General features: G+C 39.0%; 1 protein-coding gene across 1 annotated transcript; it reads left to right on the top strand.

Annotated features, from left to right (window-relative positions):
• The first annotated feature begins 1,992 nt into the window (after window positions 1-1,992).
• Window positions 1,993-18,919, top strand: CMKLR2 (chemerin chemokine-like receptor 2). The gene is made up of 3 exons (XM_065637764.1): window positions 1,993-2,016; window positions 4,859-5,005; window positions 16,209-18,919. The coding sequence occupies exon 3, from the start codon at window positions 16,225-16,227 to the stop codon at window positions 17,275-17,277; it is 1,053 nt and encodes a 350-aa protein (XP_065493836.1). The 5' UTR covers window positions 1,993-2,016; window positions 4,859-5,005; window positions 16,209-16,224; the 3' UTR covers window positions 17,278-18,919.
• The last annotated feature ends 1,347 nt before the right edge of the window (window positions 18,920-20,266 follow it).

The following is a 20,266-nucleotide window of genomic DNA, read 5'->3' as shown; positions in this document are numbered from 1 at the left end:
GTAAATTAAATGCATAACAGTAAATTCTGGCTTCCTTTTTGAGGGCTTCTTACCTAAGACCTCGCTATGTGACTCTAGTTCCTGGTATTTATTTGAAGTGAAAAGGTGCAAGTCGGTTAACCCTATAGCAGTAGTAAATATTGTGAAATGTGAATTGAAACAGCAATTGTTTGCATAGTCTTATTTTTGTTTCTGTAATCTCTGTGGTTCTCTCTGAAAGTAATTTTCCAAACACTGGCATTCCTTTGTGTGGGAGGAGACAGCACTTTGGCTAAAATGGAAAAATACTGTTGTCAAGTCGGCTATTTAGCTACTCAGTGACTATAATCTTTAGCACTTGGTGACGTATCAGGTTTGTTGTTAAGACACCCTCTGAAAATTCTATGGATTTCAAGTGTTATCTGAGTGGCAGATATAATCTCTTATTTTATTGTCATATGAATAAAAAATTTGAATAGCTGTGGTCTGAAAGTTATGTGGAAAATAATTCTTATATTTGGAAAATGAGGAAAAAACTCCAGTATAAAAGCAAAATCCATGGGGAAAAAAAAAGGCTATTTCTAATAGTGTTTTTTTCCAAGTATCATTCTTCATAATAAAAATATTTTTTTCTTTCTCTTCTTTGTAAATTATTCTCCAATATTCATGATTTCACCCTGCTCACTTTGTTTGCAGGAGTTACATGAAGTGCTGCTTTTAAAGATCCTGCTTGAACTTGTTTGCATATAGAATCATAGAATTGTTTTGGTTGGAAAAAACCTTTAAGATCATCAAGTCCAACCGTTACATGTATAGCAATTCATTTATATACATGTGTGTGTTGACCTGACTAAAGTAATAGATGAATTATACTGCTTCATGCAGAATTACCGAATTTCTCCAACATATTATACATTAAAATCTTCAGATTTCTAATATCAGCACAGAAAGAGGATGTGGACCTGCCTACCTGAGCCAAACCTCCCTTCATCAGGTGGTTTGGTTTAAATTTGTCGCTGGAGAATTTTGTTGCTGACTATGGTATATAGTGGGCGGTTAAGCCACAAGTAAACATTACAGCTTTACCAAAAGGATAGGCATGAATAGTCATTATTTTCACAGGAAGGGAGGAAATTACCCTTTTCCTGATTGTCAGGTAGTTAAACTTCGTCTTCCCGGAGTAGATTGTAATCGATGAGGTGTTAATTCAAACAGTGAGGACAAAGGAACAGTGAATAATTGTGGTTTTTTTTTTTTAAAGAACAGAACTGTAAACAGCTGAATCCTCAAAAGGTAAGTAATTTCTTTCTTGTGTTATTCAGCTTAATTTAACCCTGAGAAAAAAAAACAAGTATCTTTTATTTGACCTAATTTGCAAATTCATGGTTGGTACAATTTAGTTGAATTAGCGCATGTTGAATTTAGTCTGGGGTGTTTGTTACCGCTGTTTGTTATCTGCACGTGCTAATAGGCAGCTTGATAAGATCCGGTGGTCCCAGCAGTGGGAAATAATTATCAGAACTATCAGGCAACTGTTGGTAATCCAGGTAAATTAAAGCTACTTTGATTTTTTTTTTTTAACTGCTTTATAATTTGTGCTTTGGTTAATACTGGTAAAATATTTCTGAAGGTTTTCCCCCATATCTTTTTTTTTTTTTCCATACATCCTCTGCATTTGTTTTATAGAGTTTAAGAAAAAACACAAAGAATCAGAAACGCTTTTAAAACTCATCTGCTTTTCCATAGACCCACTTTAGTCACTGCTGGACAGCCCAGTATCTATTATTTGTATTAAAATGCTCTCCTTTGTTCTTTTCCCATCAGGTCTAAAGTTGTTCTCTGGTCCACAAGTCGCACATGCACTGCATGTTCACGAATCGTGTCCCTCTTCACTATAGCTCTGGCATAGACCACACTTAATGTAGAGTAAAAACTTAAAGACTTCATTAACTTACCCTGTTGAAAAAGCACGAATGGCATGGCAAAATAAAATACAGCTTCCAAGTAGAAAAAGGAGAAGACAGAAAAGCAAACAAGGTACTTTTTTAAAATTACTTTTCTTCCAAGTATATAACTTTCCCCAAGAGATCACACTCATAAAATTATGTCAATGGTTAATGGGTTGTATGAAAATGTATATTAAAAAGCCATGTAATGTGGGACTCACCATTCCAGCTTTACTGTGTCTGAACACAGAAGGAACTAAAACAAGGAAAGGTTTAGGGCCCAAGTTTACATTCTTCAGGGACTTAAGGTTCCCAGTGTGGGTAATCACAACTGTAGAAGAAAAAAATGCTGTGTTTAGCTCTGAACAGAAAACAAGCAGAACAAAATCCTTTTAGATTAAATGCAATTTTGTCTGTAACACATTCTGTTATTTCTTCTCCCAGAGATGTTATGTATGCTGATCAGATCATGCCGTGCCCATTGGGCTTTTTGCTTGTCAGAGCAAAAGTCCTTTTCAATTGAAAAGAAGCAAATTTAGGTAGGACGGATTGGTAGAAAAATTATTTTAAATGCAGTAATCTGCTGTTCTTGGAAAAAAAAAAAATCTAATTTTATATGGAAACTTGTCTTCACAAAACGTCTTCTGGGTCCTTAGCAGTTGTGGTTTTGTATTTGCTACAGTGGTAGGAAGAGTGAGGAAAATTGCTGTGTGAGGTTTAAACCTCCTTTGGTTCTGAAGGAGCTATCAACCACAGTGCATGTTAGAGTAGTCCCAAACCTACTTTATGGTGAAGGAAACCATCCCTTAAGGACAATTCCTCACTACCCCAAAACTGCTAGAATCCCCTGCACTCTCCAAAATGCTCCTTGTGATGTCTTGATTCTTGGATTTTGATATAGTTGAATAAGTAATTTGAATCAGTTTTGCTGCTATAAGATTGTAAATGTAACGATTTATTGCCTAGACTTTAGGATCCTTATTATGTAGAGATGCTTGTGTGGTTGAAGCTTCGGTTGAAATTCAACTCTCCCCTGAAGGATAAATAGGAAGATAAATGAGGAATGCAAAGTTTTAGTGGCCAAAGGATGGAAGATTGCCAAGATCGAAATAAAGGGTATAGGAACTAAGGGAAAGGTAAAGGCAGCAGGGGCAGATCACCACCTCTGACTCAAGCCGCCCCCTACTCAGAAAAGTAAATAAATAAAGCAAATACCTCGACCCTGTGTGTGGATTGGAATCTGCACACTGGGTACTGATCCCACCTTTTGGGACAACACCTGCACCGAGAACGTGAAGAGCATTTGGCAAATGTGTGATTCTACTTTGCTTGCTGAGGTTTTTTCTTTTACTGTAGATCGTGTGTCAGGGTTATCTACCCAGTAATTTCCTCTTTTGTCCTACTGAAATAGAACCAAGCAAGCCCTTGAATTAACTGCCTTACAGTGACTAGATTTGGCAAGGTACCTGGAGACACACAGACTCGTGTGCCATTACGAGCAAAAAAACCTCAGCAGATGAGCTGTTTTAATTGTGCCTATTATTAACCTATCCCAATATTTACAAAAGAACTACCATTAAAGGAGCTTTTTTATCAGTGAAGGTTCACCAATCAGTTACCTAGAGAAAACAGGAAATCTTTAAAAAGCAGGAAATAAACAAGTGAGGTAACAAATCATGAGGGACTTGAGTCTTTCTATACTCTTTCCTAAGGCAACCTGGTGTTTATCTCCCATGTCCTATATTCACAGGAATCGTGCCCCCTATACTTCCCTTGTGGTGCAGGGACTCTGCGTCTGTAGCAAAATCTCCATCCTCCTCTCATTCATAGCTTTTCCCCCTCATGTACAAGCTGTCAGCATTTTAAGTTATATTGGCAGAATGGGAAGAGCTGTCATGGAGGAAAGACAAAGAGTAGTTTTGCTGGAAGGTTTTGGTTCCTGTTAAGATAACCTGTGATCTGTGGACCATAGGAGAGGTGCTTAAAACTGATAGCATTGCTAACCGGATGCTGCTGCTTGTTACAGAGCACTTGGCTCTTCTGTTTGTTTGTTTGATTGTTTGTTTGGTTGGGTTTTTTTCTTTCTAATTTTCACTGGAATCAGTAGAGTTGATATCTGGAAAATCTGGAACTGACTAGATTCAATCAGGGTTGGACATTATACATGTTTTTCATTAATGACAGAGGAGCACTACAGTTAGATTATTGCTTCCACTGGAAGATTCAATTTTTGGTAAGGGTAGACTGACATGCTCAGCTGATGTAAAATGCTATGATGAATGCAGTACCATCAGAATCAGGTGAAGCTGTGGTATGTAGAGACTGGTGGAATAATATTCCCATTTTACTGACTGTGAAGCTAAGCTACATTGAGATTATGAGTCCTGGCCACAAAAACTCAGCAGGCTCTTTACAGAACTGGGAATCGAGCCAAGTCTCCTAAAACCCAGTTCAAATTTCTGACCAGTGTTGCCCTGACTGAGGCGCTAAATAGTGATGTTCTGAGGAGCTCACTTCTCTCTTACACACAAAATGGGATTAATCTACTGATCATGAATACAAAATGAATGGATACAAATGAATGGATACAGTTACAAAATTATGCTTTCAGTGTGACTTTTAAGCATCTTTCTGCTCATTCAACATTATTTTCTATAAACCAGAGTGCTTACAAAGAAATACTGTTCAACCTCTTCTCTGCATAACAAAAAGCAGCCTACAACTGTAAGGTCTCTTTCCATTCATCAGCCACCACATCTGTTGCTTGCTTGGCCACTCACCAGAATGATTCATTCACATGTCTACATTTATTTTTGGTGAAATACTGGGATTATACAGAAAGCCAATATTTCAAAACTGGGTCTAGAAAACCAAGGGAAGTTGGAAACAACTTCCTCAGCTGAAAACAAACACGGTGTTATATCACTCCACAGCTTTATTAGAAGGGAGGCAGTAGCCAAGTGAAGCAGCTGGAATCACACTGAAGTCACTCTGAACTCTGCGATCACTTCGCTCTTCGTCCTGCTACAGAGCTCACATCCCTGATTTACAGTGCATTTCGTTTCAAAGGACTAAACGAGGTAGGTCAGCCTCTTGGTTATATTTTAAATCTTTCTTTCCCTACTTTCTAAATAATGTGTTTCTACAGCTACACCACCACTTGCAGGCAAATCCCGTAAGGTAACGTAGCATATACTGACTAAAAATGCTTCTTGGAAGAAAGAATGTAATACTCATTAATTTCAAAGTTTACATTGAACAACCCCTGCAGCAAGAAAAGATATGAAAGTATGTATGAGTTTAATTTTTAATGACTTTCGAATGTGTTTATACACACTTCAAGGAGTCTTTTATCCTGTCAGAGAATGGTGACTTTCACTTAAATCTCTCTCTCTCTTCCTCTGTCTTCCCCCACCTCCCCTTGGGTGTTGGTTTTAATTTTTTTATTTGCTTAGGGATAGTATGTTTGCTATAGCTAGAGCGATTCCCAGTAGAAATAATTAGAAATAAATATTTTCCAGTAGAAATAAGTATTTCCCAGTGGAAATAAGTACATCAGTTCTGATCTGAACAGAAACTGGAAACAGTTTCAACTCAAATAGCAGATTAACAAATAATTCTGAAGAGTTACAGTCATGCAGAATTAAAAAAAGGCTTCTATGATCTGAGCCGAAAGGTGTGTGTGTTTTCCCTAAGCGTTGTGGAATAAGGTAGGATGTAGATTTTGCTGTCATTAAGTGCATGGGAGGGTGTTTCCTAGGAAGTGACAAGATTTGCAGCCTTATGTGCTACCACACCATGAGACAGCTGGATTCCACCTCTGTGTCATTGTCCCCTGTCGCCTTTCTAAGTGTGACCTTGCAAAGCCAAACAATGTCTCAGAGCTGTTTTTGTAGATTTACAGAGAATGTATGGATTGTCTAAGTATTAAAATGCATTTGCTTTCTAGCTGAATAAAATTGTGTTGCTGAATAAATTGAAATGCTTCTTAATTCATATCTAAGGAGAGGAGAGTGAGGGTAGGTCAGGGTAAAGGAATTTGTCAGATGAGGTTTGTAGAAACTGATTCGGGATGAACGTGCTTATGACAGTTTACTTTTATGAGCATCCTATTCTTGTTTTGCCTTATCTGAACTAGGAAATGCAAATATTTTGATAAGCAAATGTACTTTTGTTTAGTGTCACCACAGCTTCCGTTCTAATTTAAAACATTATCAGCCACTTATGCCAGGCAGACAGGTTAGAGGTCCTTCCAAGTTTACTTTAATCCTAGGGATTTTATATGTGCTATGAGTGATACTAGAGTCCATTTTTATTGCACTTAGAATATTTTTGAGTGTAGTATAGTGAAAGTTATTTGACTCTGGAGAATGAATTTATGGTTCGGATTCTCTAACTGCCTCTGTGGAGAGGCATCCTAAGTCACAGATACTATATAAGGATTCCTAGGCAGGATCTGGCCACAGAATTTTATGGCACTGGTTGGGGCAGAGGAAAACTGTCGATGACAATAATGCAATTTGTATGGACTATATAAATTCTTCCTTTTAATTTTAAGAATTTCCTTCTCTGCTGACAACTTAATGAGCAACTTCTGAAATGTTAGATTTGTGTTTACTTCTGGTAGATTGATTCAAGAGAAAACTTTATATTGGTTTCCTAATAAAGCCAGTTGTCTTAAGGAATTTTTGTATGTTTTTTTTAAAGACCGCTTGAAGTTCATTATCTGTTCTTAGATATTAATTTTTTATTAATAACTCTGCTATTCCAGGCACTATGCAGGTATTTTTGCAGAGGACTGTAGTTTGTTGAATGGTCTTATTTGCTTATTTATTAATTTTTTTCTTACGGAATGTGCCAGCAGTTCAGCTGTCTCTCTTACCGTGGTGGCTGTCTGTCTGGCTCTTTTTCACTAATTATTTCTGATAATGGTTTGAGTTGTGCTCCTTCAGTCTGAAGCCAGCAGTTCTAGCACAGTGCAGGGCTCTGTTGCTGGCTTTGCAAGAGAGAGCTGAGTGGGAGGAACGGTTTCTCATGGACTGGTACCAGAAGGGATTGCTGTGGGTGGTGTCCAAGAGATATTTGGGTTTAGGGAAGATGCCATTGTGCACAGATCAGCTCTCCCACACTTTATACTTTTACAGTGTCCTCAAAAGAAGCATATAGTACTTCTAGGTGAGCTCAGCTAATTCTGTGCTCTTTGTACCTTCTGTGTGTTCCAGAGTGAAGCGGAGAAACAAACAGCAGAGTCAGTTATACTGTTAAGCGGCATTCTTTATTTTATCAGTGCTGGGGAACACTGAGGATCATCCTCCCTAAGTGCTCCAATGACTGGATGCTCTTGCATTGCTTATATTCACATAATTATTACATATGCATTACAATTTTTGAAAATTTTGACATACATCTATACTAAGAAATAATTGAAGATGTTAGTTATATTTTTTTAGTTTCTTACAATACATCTTGTAATTATTAGTTAAATATAAACTAAGCACTCTGCTTCTAAACAATGTATCACTTAATCTTCTGCCTCCCTCTTGTTATGCAGAAGGATCTAAAACTTGAAAAACATGCCCTCGTTTTGCGGGTGGTCAGAAAGCATTTATCTCGTGTCAGTTGGTTAATGATGGGTACGTCTTTTATAACTTAATTACAGTATACATTAATTTGGCAGCCTCTCTTCAAGAGGTTGAGGGCCTGGAGACAGGAGCAAAAAGCCCTGTATCAGCCCATGGCTGTTCTTTCCTGAGAGAATTTTTGCTGGCTCGTTGCAGCTCTCTTATACCTGTCCCGTCATTCTACTGCATTACAATTCTTTAGATGAACTGAACAGACCTGCTGCAGGTAGAATACTTTTTTGTTAGTGAGCGCAAAGGCAAGCTAACAAAACCCATTGCTACAAGTCAGGTTTGTCAGCAAGGTTTATCTGCAAAAGCCAGCATTCTAGAATTCTCCAGCCCTTGCCAGAGACAGTAGCTAGCAAAGAGTCTGCAGCCTTCTCCTACTTCTGTTTGCCAGCTCAGGCTCTCTTGTCCCTTTTTGATACTTCTCAAAGGATGTATTTCAAGAACCACAAGGCACAAGTATCAGAACCAGCACCTTTTCCGTCTATCCACAGAAGAAATTTTCATCTTCATTCTTTTGGCAAGGTCTGGTGTCTGCCTCCAATTCTACCTTTGAATCTGCTGTTTGGCTTTAGGCAAGATACTTCTATTCCTTTCCCAACTCTTGTGTCTGTTTATTCTGTTTAATTATAAACAAGGCAAGAGTTGTCTCTCATTATGTGCTTATAGTGCCTAGATCGAGTGAGGCTTTGATCTCAAAGGCCAGGGCCTTTGGGTACTTTCCCAACATAAAATACTTGCCTCTTTCAGCAAGTGTGAGCCTGGCACAGAAGTTTGATTCTCTTTTGAAGCCTTCTAGATGAGAGGGAGAAAATGGTGAGTACTAAGTCTTGTACCATCAATGCAATATCCCTTTCTACACTCCCATTTCTTTCTAGTGATCCTCTTTTAATGAGCTCAGCACCACATAATTTTAAATGAGATGTTTTGCAAATGTTAAGAACCGTTGTCCATTTAAGAAAACTGAGTAGCGTGTTCTTGAGGCCCTAAACTCTTAACTGAGGGTATTGTATTATGTCTGGTGGAGTCATTCAACATGACAAAGAAGTGATTTGCTAAGGTAATATGGGAAGCCTGTAAAACCAGTATTTCTAAGCTTCTAGTTTAACACCTTAGTTGTAGGCGCCATGTATTCTTATCAGTGCTAGGGAGTGTTCCCAGTGCCACATTAGGGACACAGATAAATATCCAGCTTGATGAAATTGTAATAACAATATGAATTTTTCACTTTTGCAGGAATACAGGGAGTGGTTATTTTAGACTTGAACTTAAAGTAAATAAAATAATTAGCTTTGTATTAGTAGGGATGTTAGAGGAACACTGGTTCAGAAGTAGACACTCAATCTACTGGATGCAGTGATCTTACTGTATTAACTGTGAGGACAAAATAAAGTATGTTATCAGCTGGAATGTTTTGGCTATATACTAGCACTATTTTGGAATTGGATGTTCTGATATACCCATGCAAGAGTTTGTGTCAAGAGTAATGTAACTATGGCACTATTACAGTCATGCTAGGAGAAACGGCTGATGTAGATTTAATGAGCAGCAGAATAAACCTGAAAGAACAGAGTTCAATTTGGAATGCAGTATATAACCAAGCATACTGTTAGAAGTGACTGGAAAATTAATATATGAAGTAGAGTAGGACATAAGAAGGCATATTTGAGGAATGAGCTATGTTGCTAATTTTCTCTGGGCTTAGCTCTTAACTCTACTTACTGTATGTGTAATAGATTGTATCTTGCTGGAGAGGGTTGTTTTATTTTTTTCTGTAATGACCTGTTGTTACCCTGCAGTAACTTTTAAAAGGCTGTTGTCTAACATGTTTAATTGACTTTAATCAGTGTGCTGAGACAACAGTTGATAGTTTGAAAGAAGTCTCTGCATTCACTATTTGTTCTCTGCTGTCACTTTGCTACTTCCTGTTAGGAGGGAATTGTGGTTAAGGAGTAAACACATTTAAAAATGTGCTCAGAGCTTCATGATCATGTAATGATCTTATGAATGGTAGTCAAAATCTTCTTTCGTCACAAATATATGAAACAATTGCAAAGTAAAAATTCCATATAATTTTTGCATGAAAAACATAGCATGACTAGAAATACAAGCATTCATTATCCTATCAATCCAGTCACTATGAAACTGAGGCACTTGAAAAACTTTAAAAACTTGTAGTTATTATGGTGGCATATAGCCAAAGAAAATACTGGTGGCGTTTGTGGAGGAATAGGAAACACGTGAAACTTCACTGCTTCATTAGTGTTTATATCTCATACGCTCAAGACACAGCTGATATGATACGTGGTGTACCTGCTGGGCTTTGTCATCATGTGCCTCACGTCCTGGGCCTGCAGAGACACATGAGTGTCTACGACAAGCAAATGATGGACATACAGGTTCCTTTTCTCTTCAGTGTAGAGAAAAAAAAACCCAGAATCTGCAAGGGCTGCCCAGGTAGGTGCTGGTTCCCTCCAGCACAGTGGGTGTGATGGTGCAGGGGAAGGTCTCCCAGAGGTGAAGCTGTGGTTTCTCCACTCCATCAGGAGTGAGGGGACAATGTTGGGTTTCAGAAAGGAGGATGTGACTGCGGTTGAACCACCAGGCAGGGACTCTGGGTTTGGCACCTGGTTTGATCAGACGCTTCCTGCAGGTCATTCTCAGCTGCCTTCTCGGTAAACCAGACTGTTGGTGCTTCCCACTTGAGTCCACTTTCACTCAGGGCTGTGAATACTGAGGCCTTATGACTGGTTATGTAAATACTTAGGCAGTGCTGACACATACAATATAAGACCATATTTTAAATCTCAAGTGGCACTGTTTCCGTAAACTTCTATTTTTACTTGCTTGTAAGAATGCTTGGATTTTTTTTTTCCCAGAATGTGGCCACTTTAAGTGTTTCACAGTTATCATCTGTCATTTTCTTGACTCTGCTGTAATATGTCTGTGGTCACATGGTAGATTTTAGTAGTTACAGCAACTCCTTATGTTCAAAAGGAATATTAAAAAATATATTTCCACTTTTAGCTGTATTAATGGAAGGAAATGAGAGCAGGAGCAAGCACGAACTACACAGTTACTAAGTGCACACCCCCCTTCCTCCAGTGCATATCCCGAGGACATCTGAGTTTCTTTGACTTCTTTGGTGGTGGTGTCTTGGTGCTTGGGATAAGCATGAAAATAAATTGTCTTGGATGATACCCAGTTGCTGGTTGCAGACATTGAGTTACCTGATTGTGGAAATGGTACATTCCTCAGTTGCAGCAGTTGTCGAGATGATTTGTTATCAGGCCAGACCTACTGTAGATACTTTTCCTATTACGGCAGCATTATTTAGATATAAAGGTGGGGTTTCCATTTGTTGTTTAATATTTCCGTGGCAGCAAAAGCGCTGGTCTGAAATCATTGCTTTACCAATGTTAACTGAGTCTGCTCTGTAAGGGTTTGTTAATCCCGCTGTAACACTCACTAGATGTCAAATGTTCTGAGGCAATTAATCTGGTCAAATGACTTCAATACCACAGATGACGTGGTGTGTTATGACTAATAAGGTCATGTTTGGCCTTGCTCAAAGTTGGTTTTGGCATAAATTTTAAGAGATGTCTAGCTAGTACATTGTGTATACATTTCTAACACTGCTTCACAGAGAGACATAATGGAGAATGATGTTTTTTTGCGTTGTTGTCTTGTCTGCTGGAACAAATGCATCTATATTGTGACCATGTAGTTTTGGCTGCAGGGCCAGCTTTAGGCCTAAATTATAGCATAGCTATGATCTAATTTTGTAGTTTGGGTATATCAGGCACTTTCTGCTATAGGAATGTTTCTACATGGAGGCACATGGTCATCTTTGCTTTGTTCTTGTGAGGGAGAGATATGAGTCTATGGCAGTTTGTAATTTCATCAGTATTCCTCATGAGTTTTAGGATCTTTTCTTATGTCTTTGTAAAATACTTGCCAGAAATACGTATATATCTCTAACAAACTTGCTCAGCTTTCTGTGTTTGGAACTTTACAGATAAAGTACTCTGTGAATTTCACGTTTTTTGTTTTTTGAAGCTAGATAAATTCAAAATTTAGCACCTCAGAATTTCCAATAAATGTTTTTGAGGGCTTTCAAATGAATTCAATATCCAAACCTTCTGAGACACAGTATGACAAGAGGTCTTTAGGTGACATTTTTAGAAACCAGCTGTTCTCCAACATTTGATTCTTGCAAATGACAAGACTTGAAGTGAATCAATGAAATAAGCTTTCCTTTAGCCATAGATCATATACACGGAATGTAATATGCTCAGAATTATTCATCAAGACATGAAAAGGAGGGTTTGTGTAATATATTCCCTTGATGAAGTTAACTGTTGAGACAGCCAAGTCCACAAACCATAACTTTCCTATTAAGTCAGGACCCGCTATTTTGGCTTCTTAAATCAATTTAGCTGGTCAGAGGCTCTGAGCACTGTTTATCACGCTGAACAAATAGATTTTGGGACTACTACTCAAATATTTGTGTTAACTTCTAACTAACATAGACAATGCATAAGCTCTTCTCTTGGACCTCTCTGTCAATTTTGAAAATAATGAGGACCAAATGTGAGAGAGAGGTTGTGTGGGCTGTGGCCCAAATGTGGCATAAACTACTAGTATAGTTAAGTTGGACCCCAACTTGTGTGGTGCTCAGAGAACTTTAAACCCCCAGAAAGAATTTGCATCAAGTTAAGCGAGTGGAAATTGCAACTGTTCTGTTTGTGTTCTCCTATTTTAGACTGAAAACCCAATGGGATTTCATACCAAAGCCATTCCAGTGACCTCAGGGCTGAGGCATGGAGAGGTCAAACGACTTCCCTTGGTCAAACAGGATGCCTGTGGTGTGGCCACAAATAGAGTCCAAAGTACTGGTCCCGTGTCATAACTGGAGGGCCATTCACAGTGTGACAAAAACTGTTCTATTTTAAGCATATCCAATCATTTGTCCCAGTTGTCATTATGAGCCACAATGAATGGCTCATTTGACTTTATGAGATACTGTAGTGGTGGCAGAGAAAATGAACTGTAGGTACTCGTAGTGAAAAGCTGTGAATATATCAGCTGAGATCTGATTCTCTAATTCCCCTCTGAAATTCAGAGAAAGACAGTTTACACAGCATGTGGTAGAATCTCTTCCCAGCATTTCTGTGGCTATGTATTTTAGTATTTTAGTATTATTATCAGTATTTCTTGGTAATTCTGTTTTCCTTCCCTGGATTTAAAAGACACTAGCACAAAGTGCCAGCCTGCGATATTCTTATTAAGTTGTTCAGTAATTAACTTCGGTTTTACAGAAGGGAACAGGAAATGAAACCTCCAGGTCAAACACTCTGAAACCTATTTGCTTAAAATTAAGCAACTGTATTCATAATTAAGCAACTAAATCAAGGAGGCTCAGTCTCCAGAGCTGCTTGTGACCTCAGCAAACAGGAACAGATGCCCGTCAAACAACTGCTGAGTGTACACTTTACATAGGCTTTTTACTCTGTTTACTGTTAAAAAAAAAAAAAGACAGGATGAAGTCTAAAGTTAGTTATATTCATCCATGTGCAATACAACACTGTTCTGTAACCTGTGGCTGCCCCCAAGTCCCATTGGCAGGACTCTAAAAGCACTTTCCTGTTGATTTTTGAAATATTTTCCTCCCTCTAGCTCCTTTTTGCAACCCTGGACCAGTGGGGACTGAGCCAATGAACTGCACCAAACCGCCCTTGCCCTTTCTAGCAGTTGGCCTGAAAGCCAAAGGAAACTGCCGGCAAAAAGTCTTGTTTTCTCTACTGAGGCTTTGTTTGCAGACAGGTTCACGAGTCTTTCCAGCCTGGAAATTGGGCCGTTTGTCAAAGATCATACAGGAAATCAGTGACAGAATAAGGACTAGAATGAGATTTCTTCACTTTCAAGACCTAGACTCGAACTGCAAGACAGGTCTGACTCTTAAAGTTTATTAATAAATAAAAACCAAAGTCATGTAATTGAAACTATGTATCAAGGTTTCAAGAACATGAAGAAACATGCTGAATGATGATGGTTAACAGTTATCCTAGAAGAAAAAATCTGGGTCCTAATTGATGTGAACCAGCATAGCTCCACTGAAAAAATCACTGCTTATCTTTTTCAGGGCAGGGCACAACACAGTGAGTCCTTTTATAAAGTGCTTCATGTATGTGCATGTCAGAGGTAACAGTTTCTGGGTTTTGCAAATGTAATTATCAGTCTTTGCTGAGCTTTAGCCGTAGAATCTGCTTTCAGCATTTGTGCACTGGGAGCAATGGAAGGCAATGTCCCTCCTGCTTTTTTGCCCCCACTGCTAGAGTTACTGCATTGGAAGACTCAGAGATAAGGAAAAATACAAGCTTGGAAAAGCAATTGCATCCTAGAGGTGTGCTCTTTCAACTGAGGAGTTTTAAACTACAGGAGGCTTGGTAAATATTTGGTATTTATTTAGGTATGTCTTCTTTCTCCTGCTATAAATCATCTTTGAAATTCTAAATGTAAAATTAACATTGTTAAACAGTAGGTGTTTGCTCTTATCATTGGTTTTTTTCAGCACCATTTGGAAAAAAAGTTTGGGAATTATACATATAGAGAGGAAATGTTTGAATCCAAGTATTGTCGCATTGCGCTAGCTCTCAAGAACCTTAAAAGCAAAATTGATTTGTGACTGAAATACAGGATGTTAATCAGCAAGAGTCTGAACAATGGGATTTTTCTTTTGTTTAATTGCATATGTTCAGTTTGAAGGTATAGGTCTTTATATAGGCAAAGACACTTAAAAATCCAGTTGTTAACCTGACCAATCCCTGAAACTGTCCAACTGTAATGTTGTTCCAGATGTTAGTGGTACTGCTCCTTGTTTATATTATTTCTCAGCAGCTGTTAAGCTGTTTGAAAAAAATGACTCAGATGGGTGGTACTGGTATTTGGTGCAGAATCTGCCCCCAAGGGGCATGTAATTACATAAATGCGCCCAATAAGTATCATTTTATCAGGACAGCAAACCAAATAACATTCCTTCAGCCTGATGTAAATTGCAAGGGGCAAATGTTATCACAGCCTCTTGACAGAACAGGCTGTATTGAATCTTATGACACATTTTTTTTTTTAATCAAGAGATATAAAATTACGCAACTTTTTTTTCTCTTGTCTATATATGAAAGAGAAATTTTATTCTCCTAATGTGTGTGAACGCACAAGCTTCACTTGTGTGAGTAATCCTTTCTAAATAAGCAAGCTACTTTTTTGGAGGAGAGGTGTGTACATGAAGATGAGCTTGCAGATGTGGTTCTGCAGGCATCGTACTCTGGCGACCCTGCTCCTGTTGTCCTTAATGTGCTAAAATTAATGGAATTACAGGAATGCAGGGCTGGGTTCCAAACGTGCGGGCTGAATTTCAGTTTCTGAATGCGGTTAGCGCTCAGAATTGTACTGGTGGGCTCACCCATAGTAGAGCTCATGGGCTGGTTGGATCCTGCTCTCAGGGACAAGTCCGACCAGACAATATAGCTTTAAATGCCAACAGAATTTAGCAGAATATTTGTTTTGACCATGGCAGATACTTTTGCCATATTTGCTCTGCGGCAGTTTTGTCCGTACTGTGGAATGAACACATAACTTCTGAGTGCTTTTTCCTGTTTAACCTCTGTTTGCTGTCTGTTTTCCCATTCATTTCTTTTTTTTTTTTTTTTTTTTTTTCCTTTCCCCCCACTTTTCTCCCTCCCACACTCTTCCTTTGGAGTTTTAGAAGAAAATTCCTATGTGAAAAATCACATTGTAAGTTCCAGAAGCTTCTGCAGCAGAAGAAAACTGAGACTGTTGTTCTGTCTTTAAAAAAAGAAAAAAGGAGAAACACATTTTCATCTGTAGCTCTTGCAGTGTGTCTTATTCTCCTGCGAAGCTTTATTTTCTTTCAACAATTACCTATTTCTCAGCTCACTAGTGGAAGAAACCACAATTGTATGTATAGTCCCTGAAATATGTTCTGTATGTTTCGTTCTCTGTGTTAAGAAAATCTAGTACATTGAATATGTCTGAAAATCAGCATTCCTTGATACAAAGATAGATACGTGACAGAGAGGAGTAAACCTATTTAACTTTCAGTTACTGGAGAAATCACTGTCTATGATTTTGTTAACTATAATTTGAGGGGTGTGGGTGGATGGTAATTTTGTAAAAAAATTGCTTCCTGGCATTTTAGCTGCACTTTTTTTGCCTACAGAGGTGCCTGGTGCTTCTCTAATTTCTGACAGATATAATCCATAAAACTTGCGTCAAATAGGAACAGAGCAGTGAAATATGAAACCTGACTAGAAAAGAATAGAAAAATCACACTTCAATAAAACTTTGCAGCCGGTCTCGCAGAAATTTATCAGTGATACTGTGCTCAGTGCTCTCTGTTAAGAAATAAATGCGAGGGGAACAGTTCCTGGAGATTTCAAGTGTTGTCTTGATTTGAGCATTTCAAAATACTCCATAAGCCTTGTGCTAACACCTGGCAGCTAGAAAGTGATAGATATGTAAAACTAAGTTAATGTTTTGGAGTTTTTATGACAAAGAACTTAAAGGAGTTGTAGGTTATTCTTTTCAACACTATAAAACATTTCTCTTTTGTTCCATTTCTCGTCTTCCCCAGAAAGCAACTGTGCAACATGACATTTGAAGATTTTGAGAACTACTCTTATTTCTACGACCTGTCTGAGGAAGATGAATCACCCCAGTCCTCCCTCAGCATTGCCCATATGATTTCGCTTTCCTTTTACAGCGTGGCATTTCTGCTGGGAGTGCCAGGTAATGCCATCGTCATCTGGTTTATGGGCTTTAAGTGGGATAAATCTGTTTCTACGCTCTGGTTCCTCAATCTGGCCATTGCAGATTTCATTTTTGTTCTCTTCCTGCCCCTCTATATTACATATGTGGCAATGGGCTTCCACTGGCCTTTTGGGAAGTGGCTCTGCAAAATGAACTCGTTCATCGCGCTACTTAATATGTTTGCCAGTGTTTTCTTCCTGACGTTCATCAGCCTTGACCGCTACATCCGCCTAGTCCACCCAGTCTTTTCCTACAAGTATCGGACTGTAAGGAACACCTTCATTCTTAGTGGGATCATTTGGATGGCAGCTGCAATTATTGGTGGCCCTGCCTTATACTTCAGAGACACAGCTACAATTCTTGACAATGTCACCATCTGCTACAACAATTTCCATGTGAATGACAGAGAAGTTATTCTGCTGACACATCACATTCTCATTTGGGTGAGGCTTGCATTTGGTTACCTCTTTCCTCTAGTGACCATGGTCATTTGCTACTCGTTGCTGATAGTCAAAGTGAAGAGGAGAACTGTCTTGACGTCCAGCAGGCTTTTCTGGACCATCATTGCTGTAGTTGTAGCTTTTTTTGTTTGCTGGACGCCGTACCACATATTCAGCATTGTGGAGCTGTCTGCTCACCACGATGAAAACTTGCACGACTTGCTGCAGGACGGCATTCCCCTCTCCACTGGCCTTGGTTTCATCAACAGTTGCCTCAATCCAATCCTCTACGTTCTGATTAGCAAAAAGTTCCAGGCCCAAGTCAAGACGACGGTCTCAGAGGTGCTGAAGTTGGCCCTGTGGGAGGTGAGCCGCTCGGGGACGGTCAGCGAGCAGCTCTGGAGCTCAGACAACACCCATACGCCCGGGCACTATTGTGAAACTGCTCAGTGACTGGGCTTGTCACCATTCCTCTCCAAAAGAGCTGACAGGAGATTTGAAGGTGTTCTTGACTGAACGTCTGACAGTCAGATGTGCATTTTGCATGTACAGTTTTGTGTAAACAGCTGGCTTAATTGCACTTGCTGCTTTCCTTGCCATGTTATTAAAGGACGCATCGTTAGGGTGTGGTGTATTTACAGTGCACGCACAGCCTGAGCTGAGTGTTGTCAGCATAAGTGGAATTGCTCTAACTGGGTTTTTGATGGGGAATGTTGTTGTAATCCTGTTGTTTTGTTGTAGTTCCATACCTCATTGATATAAAAAAGCACATAATAAAAATATTCCTCCTTGCCATCACTGATGACATGCTTGATCTAGGAATTCTCATCCAAGGGGTTGTGGCCATACATCAATGGGTCAATGTCCTTGTTTTGTTAAAAACAAGACCAGTTCTCTTTTAGTGACAGTCCTGACTCCTGATTGTCTAGTGTTGCCTGAAGGAGGAATCACATGGCTACATCCCAGCTGAGTGAAGCTGTTAGTGGCTCCACTCTGCAGTTGGAGAAGAATCTCAAGACAGCGAACACTGAATTGCTGCATTTTCTTGACCAAAAAAAAAAAAAAAAAAAAGGAAAAATAAGGATGTGTTTTCTCCTATTGCTCTTATACTCAAAACTAAAACAGGACATCCCATGTTTTCTGGTCACTTATTCTTGTGCTTTTAGCACCATTTGGATGCAAAATACTGAGCAAATGTTTCATACAGGTATTGGGCTCATTTGAAATGTGCAAAGAGTTAGTGAAAATGTTTCTTACAGAAGCTGAGATTCAAGGCCTCCCACCATACTTGTTCTCTTTTTATGTTTAAACTTTCAGGCTTAAAGAGGTTTACAACTATCAGTCGCTTTTTATTGCTCTGTCAAAGGTAAAGAAATAATATAACGTTTTGTTCGCTTTAGTGCAAATCTGACAATGGGCAGAGTGAATTCAACAATATTCTGCTTCAAGTCTGCAGCCAAATTGCACCAATGCAGACGTTTGTTAAGTGGACTAATTTCTGACACAATACCACTTAATTAAAAAGTTGAATGTGGGATAAAACTCCACTGGAAGTAAAAGCGTAAAGCTTTGGGTGAATTTGAACTGGGTTTTTTTTCCTTGTTGTTGGCCTAGGTATATAGAATAAAACTGCCTGTCAGATAATCTGCCTAGTTTCTATGGCCTGCCAACAGACGTAAGTAGCATTTATACTGTAAATGAGGCCTCGTATGTAAATATATTTGCTTTTATATTATACACAAATGCATGCACGAGCCTGTCCAGCATTGGTAGCTGTACAAACAGAAACAGTCTGTGGTTTGTGGCCGTTTCTTTGGGTTTTGGAGTTTGGCAGAGTCAGGCAAGATCAGTGGGATTTCAATGCATTTAACTTTGGGCTGGAAAGTTCCTAAGCAGCGCTTTCCTTTGAGTCATTTGCTGCCTGGCACATAGTGACTAATCATAATATTTTGGCACTGTGCTGCTGAATGTGCCTAAATCAACCATTTTGAAGTTTTTCTTCACATGTTCCCTGACGTCTTTCTAAGAATGATGTATTAGTGCTACTCTCCTGACTGTACTCCAAGTGAAGTAATAAAATGTTGTTGTTTCTAAAGAGTGTGTTCATTTGCTTTTCTCAGCAGCAGTGACTGTCCAGGCTTAGAACAGCTCCTTCCCAAAGATTTTGGAAGATGAAAGCAAGCCCTGACCCTCTCTACTACAGGAATTAAGGTTTATGTCAGCTTGCTTCTTGCATGTCAGCTATATAAAGAGCTTGATTTTCAAATGGGGGAACATACACATCTTGCATAAATTATCAGAAATCATACACTGTGACTGAATTGCTAAAACTGAGCTGCATGACTTAGCAGAAGCAATAGCTAAAGAATTGGCACAGAAGGGGTACTGTGCATTAATTACAAGATGAAGCTGATCCTTTAGGAGTTCAGTTTATGGAAGGTGGGGATGAAGCCTGTAATTGTACTTATTTTCAATTGTTAAATCATCCTTTAAACCTCCAGCAGGCAGATTACTTTTTTCTGAGACAAATTATAAACTAAAGCTCTTGCATAATCTCAAATTGACAGATCTTTAAACAAAGAGAAACAGGGCCTGCCGTGCCAGGTAACCACACACAGATGCTTTATGAAAAAAAAGGATAGAGTCATTTTAGCTGCTGCTGTCAGGCTTTGGCACTGAGCATCTTCATCTCAGAGTGACCAATGTGGCATTTAAAAGGCTTCCACTTCATGGTCACAATAGATTCTGTATCTCAGTCCAAGAGAAGGCCTAGAAATGTGAATTTGTCTAGAAGCTTGACAACTTTGACAGTTTTTAAATTTGTATAATTCCTACGGATAGTTGTTGGAAAACAATTTAGTTCTGATAGGTTTTTACTCTCTTAAAAAAAAAAAAAAAAAAAGTCAAAATCAGTCTACAAACCAACCTCAAGCCAAGTAAGCAGCTCAAACTGTTAATTCTACTACTTTACCTTTGCATTTTAACTGAACACCTGTTATTTTGTTCTTTTAGCTTGGCGCATGCTTCAAGTAAATTTTCCACCTGCATGAGCTGTAGGGTGTGTTCCCTGCACCCCAGGATCCCCATAGCCCCAGGCCAGCAGATGCCTTGGAGCTCTTGCAGAAGGTCCCTGCTGCCCCCTGGTCGCCTCTGAGCTCATAGCACCTAGCAAGGACCTCGGGATGTAAAAGCAGCAGTTTTTATCAACACCGTGATTTACTCTACTAGTTAAGAAACCCTGGAAAAAATGCAAAATTACATTGCACACTTCGTCATCTTTAGTGTATTGCAGCTGCTTCTAACTTCACCTACACTCCCTCAGAAAAGCCAAGTTTTAGCTTTCAACAAAAGCCACGGTATATTTGGTTAGTCACCACCCTTACTAAACAAAAGGAAAGTATACTGTTTAACTGCTAAAAAGTTATTTGCACTTTGCCCAAGC

Source organism: Caloenas nicobarica, chromosome 6, assembly GCF_036013445.1.
Source record: "Caloenas nicobarica isolate bCalNic1 chromosome 6, bCalNic1.hap1, whole genome shotgun sequence".
Classification (NCBI taxonomy): domain Eukaryota; kingdom Metazoa; phylum Chordata; class Aves; order Columbiformes; family Columbidae; genus Caloenas; species Caloenas nicobarica.
Note: the sequence above shows the minus strand (reverse complement) of the source record. Positions and strands in the feature narration are given on the sequence as shown.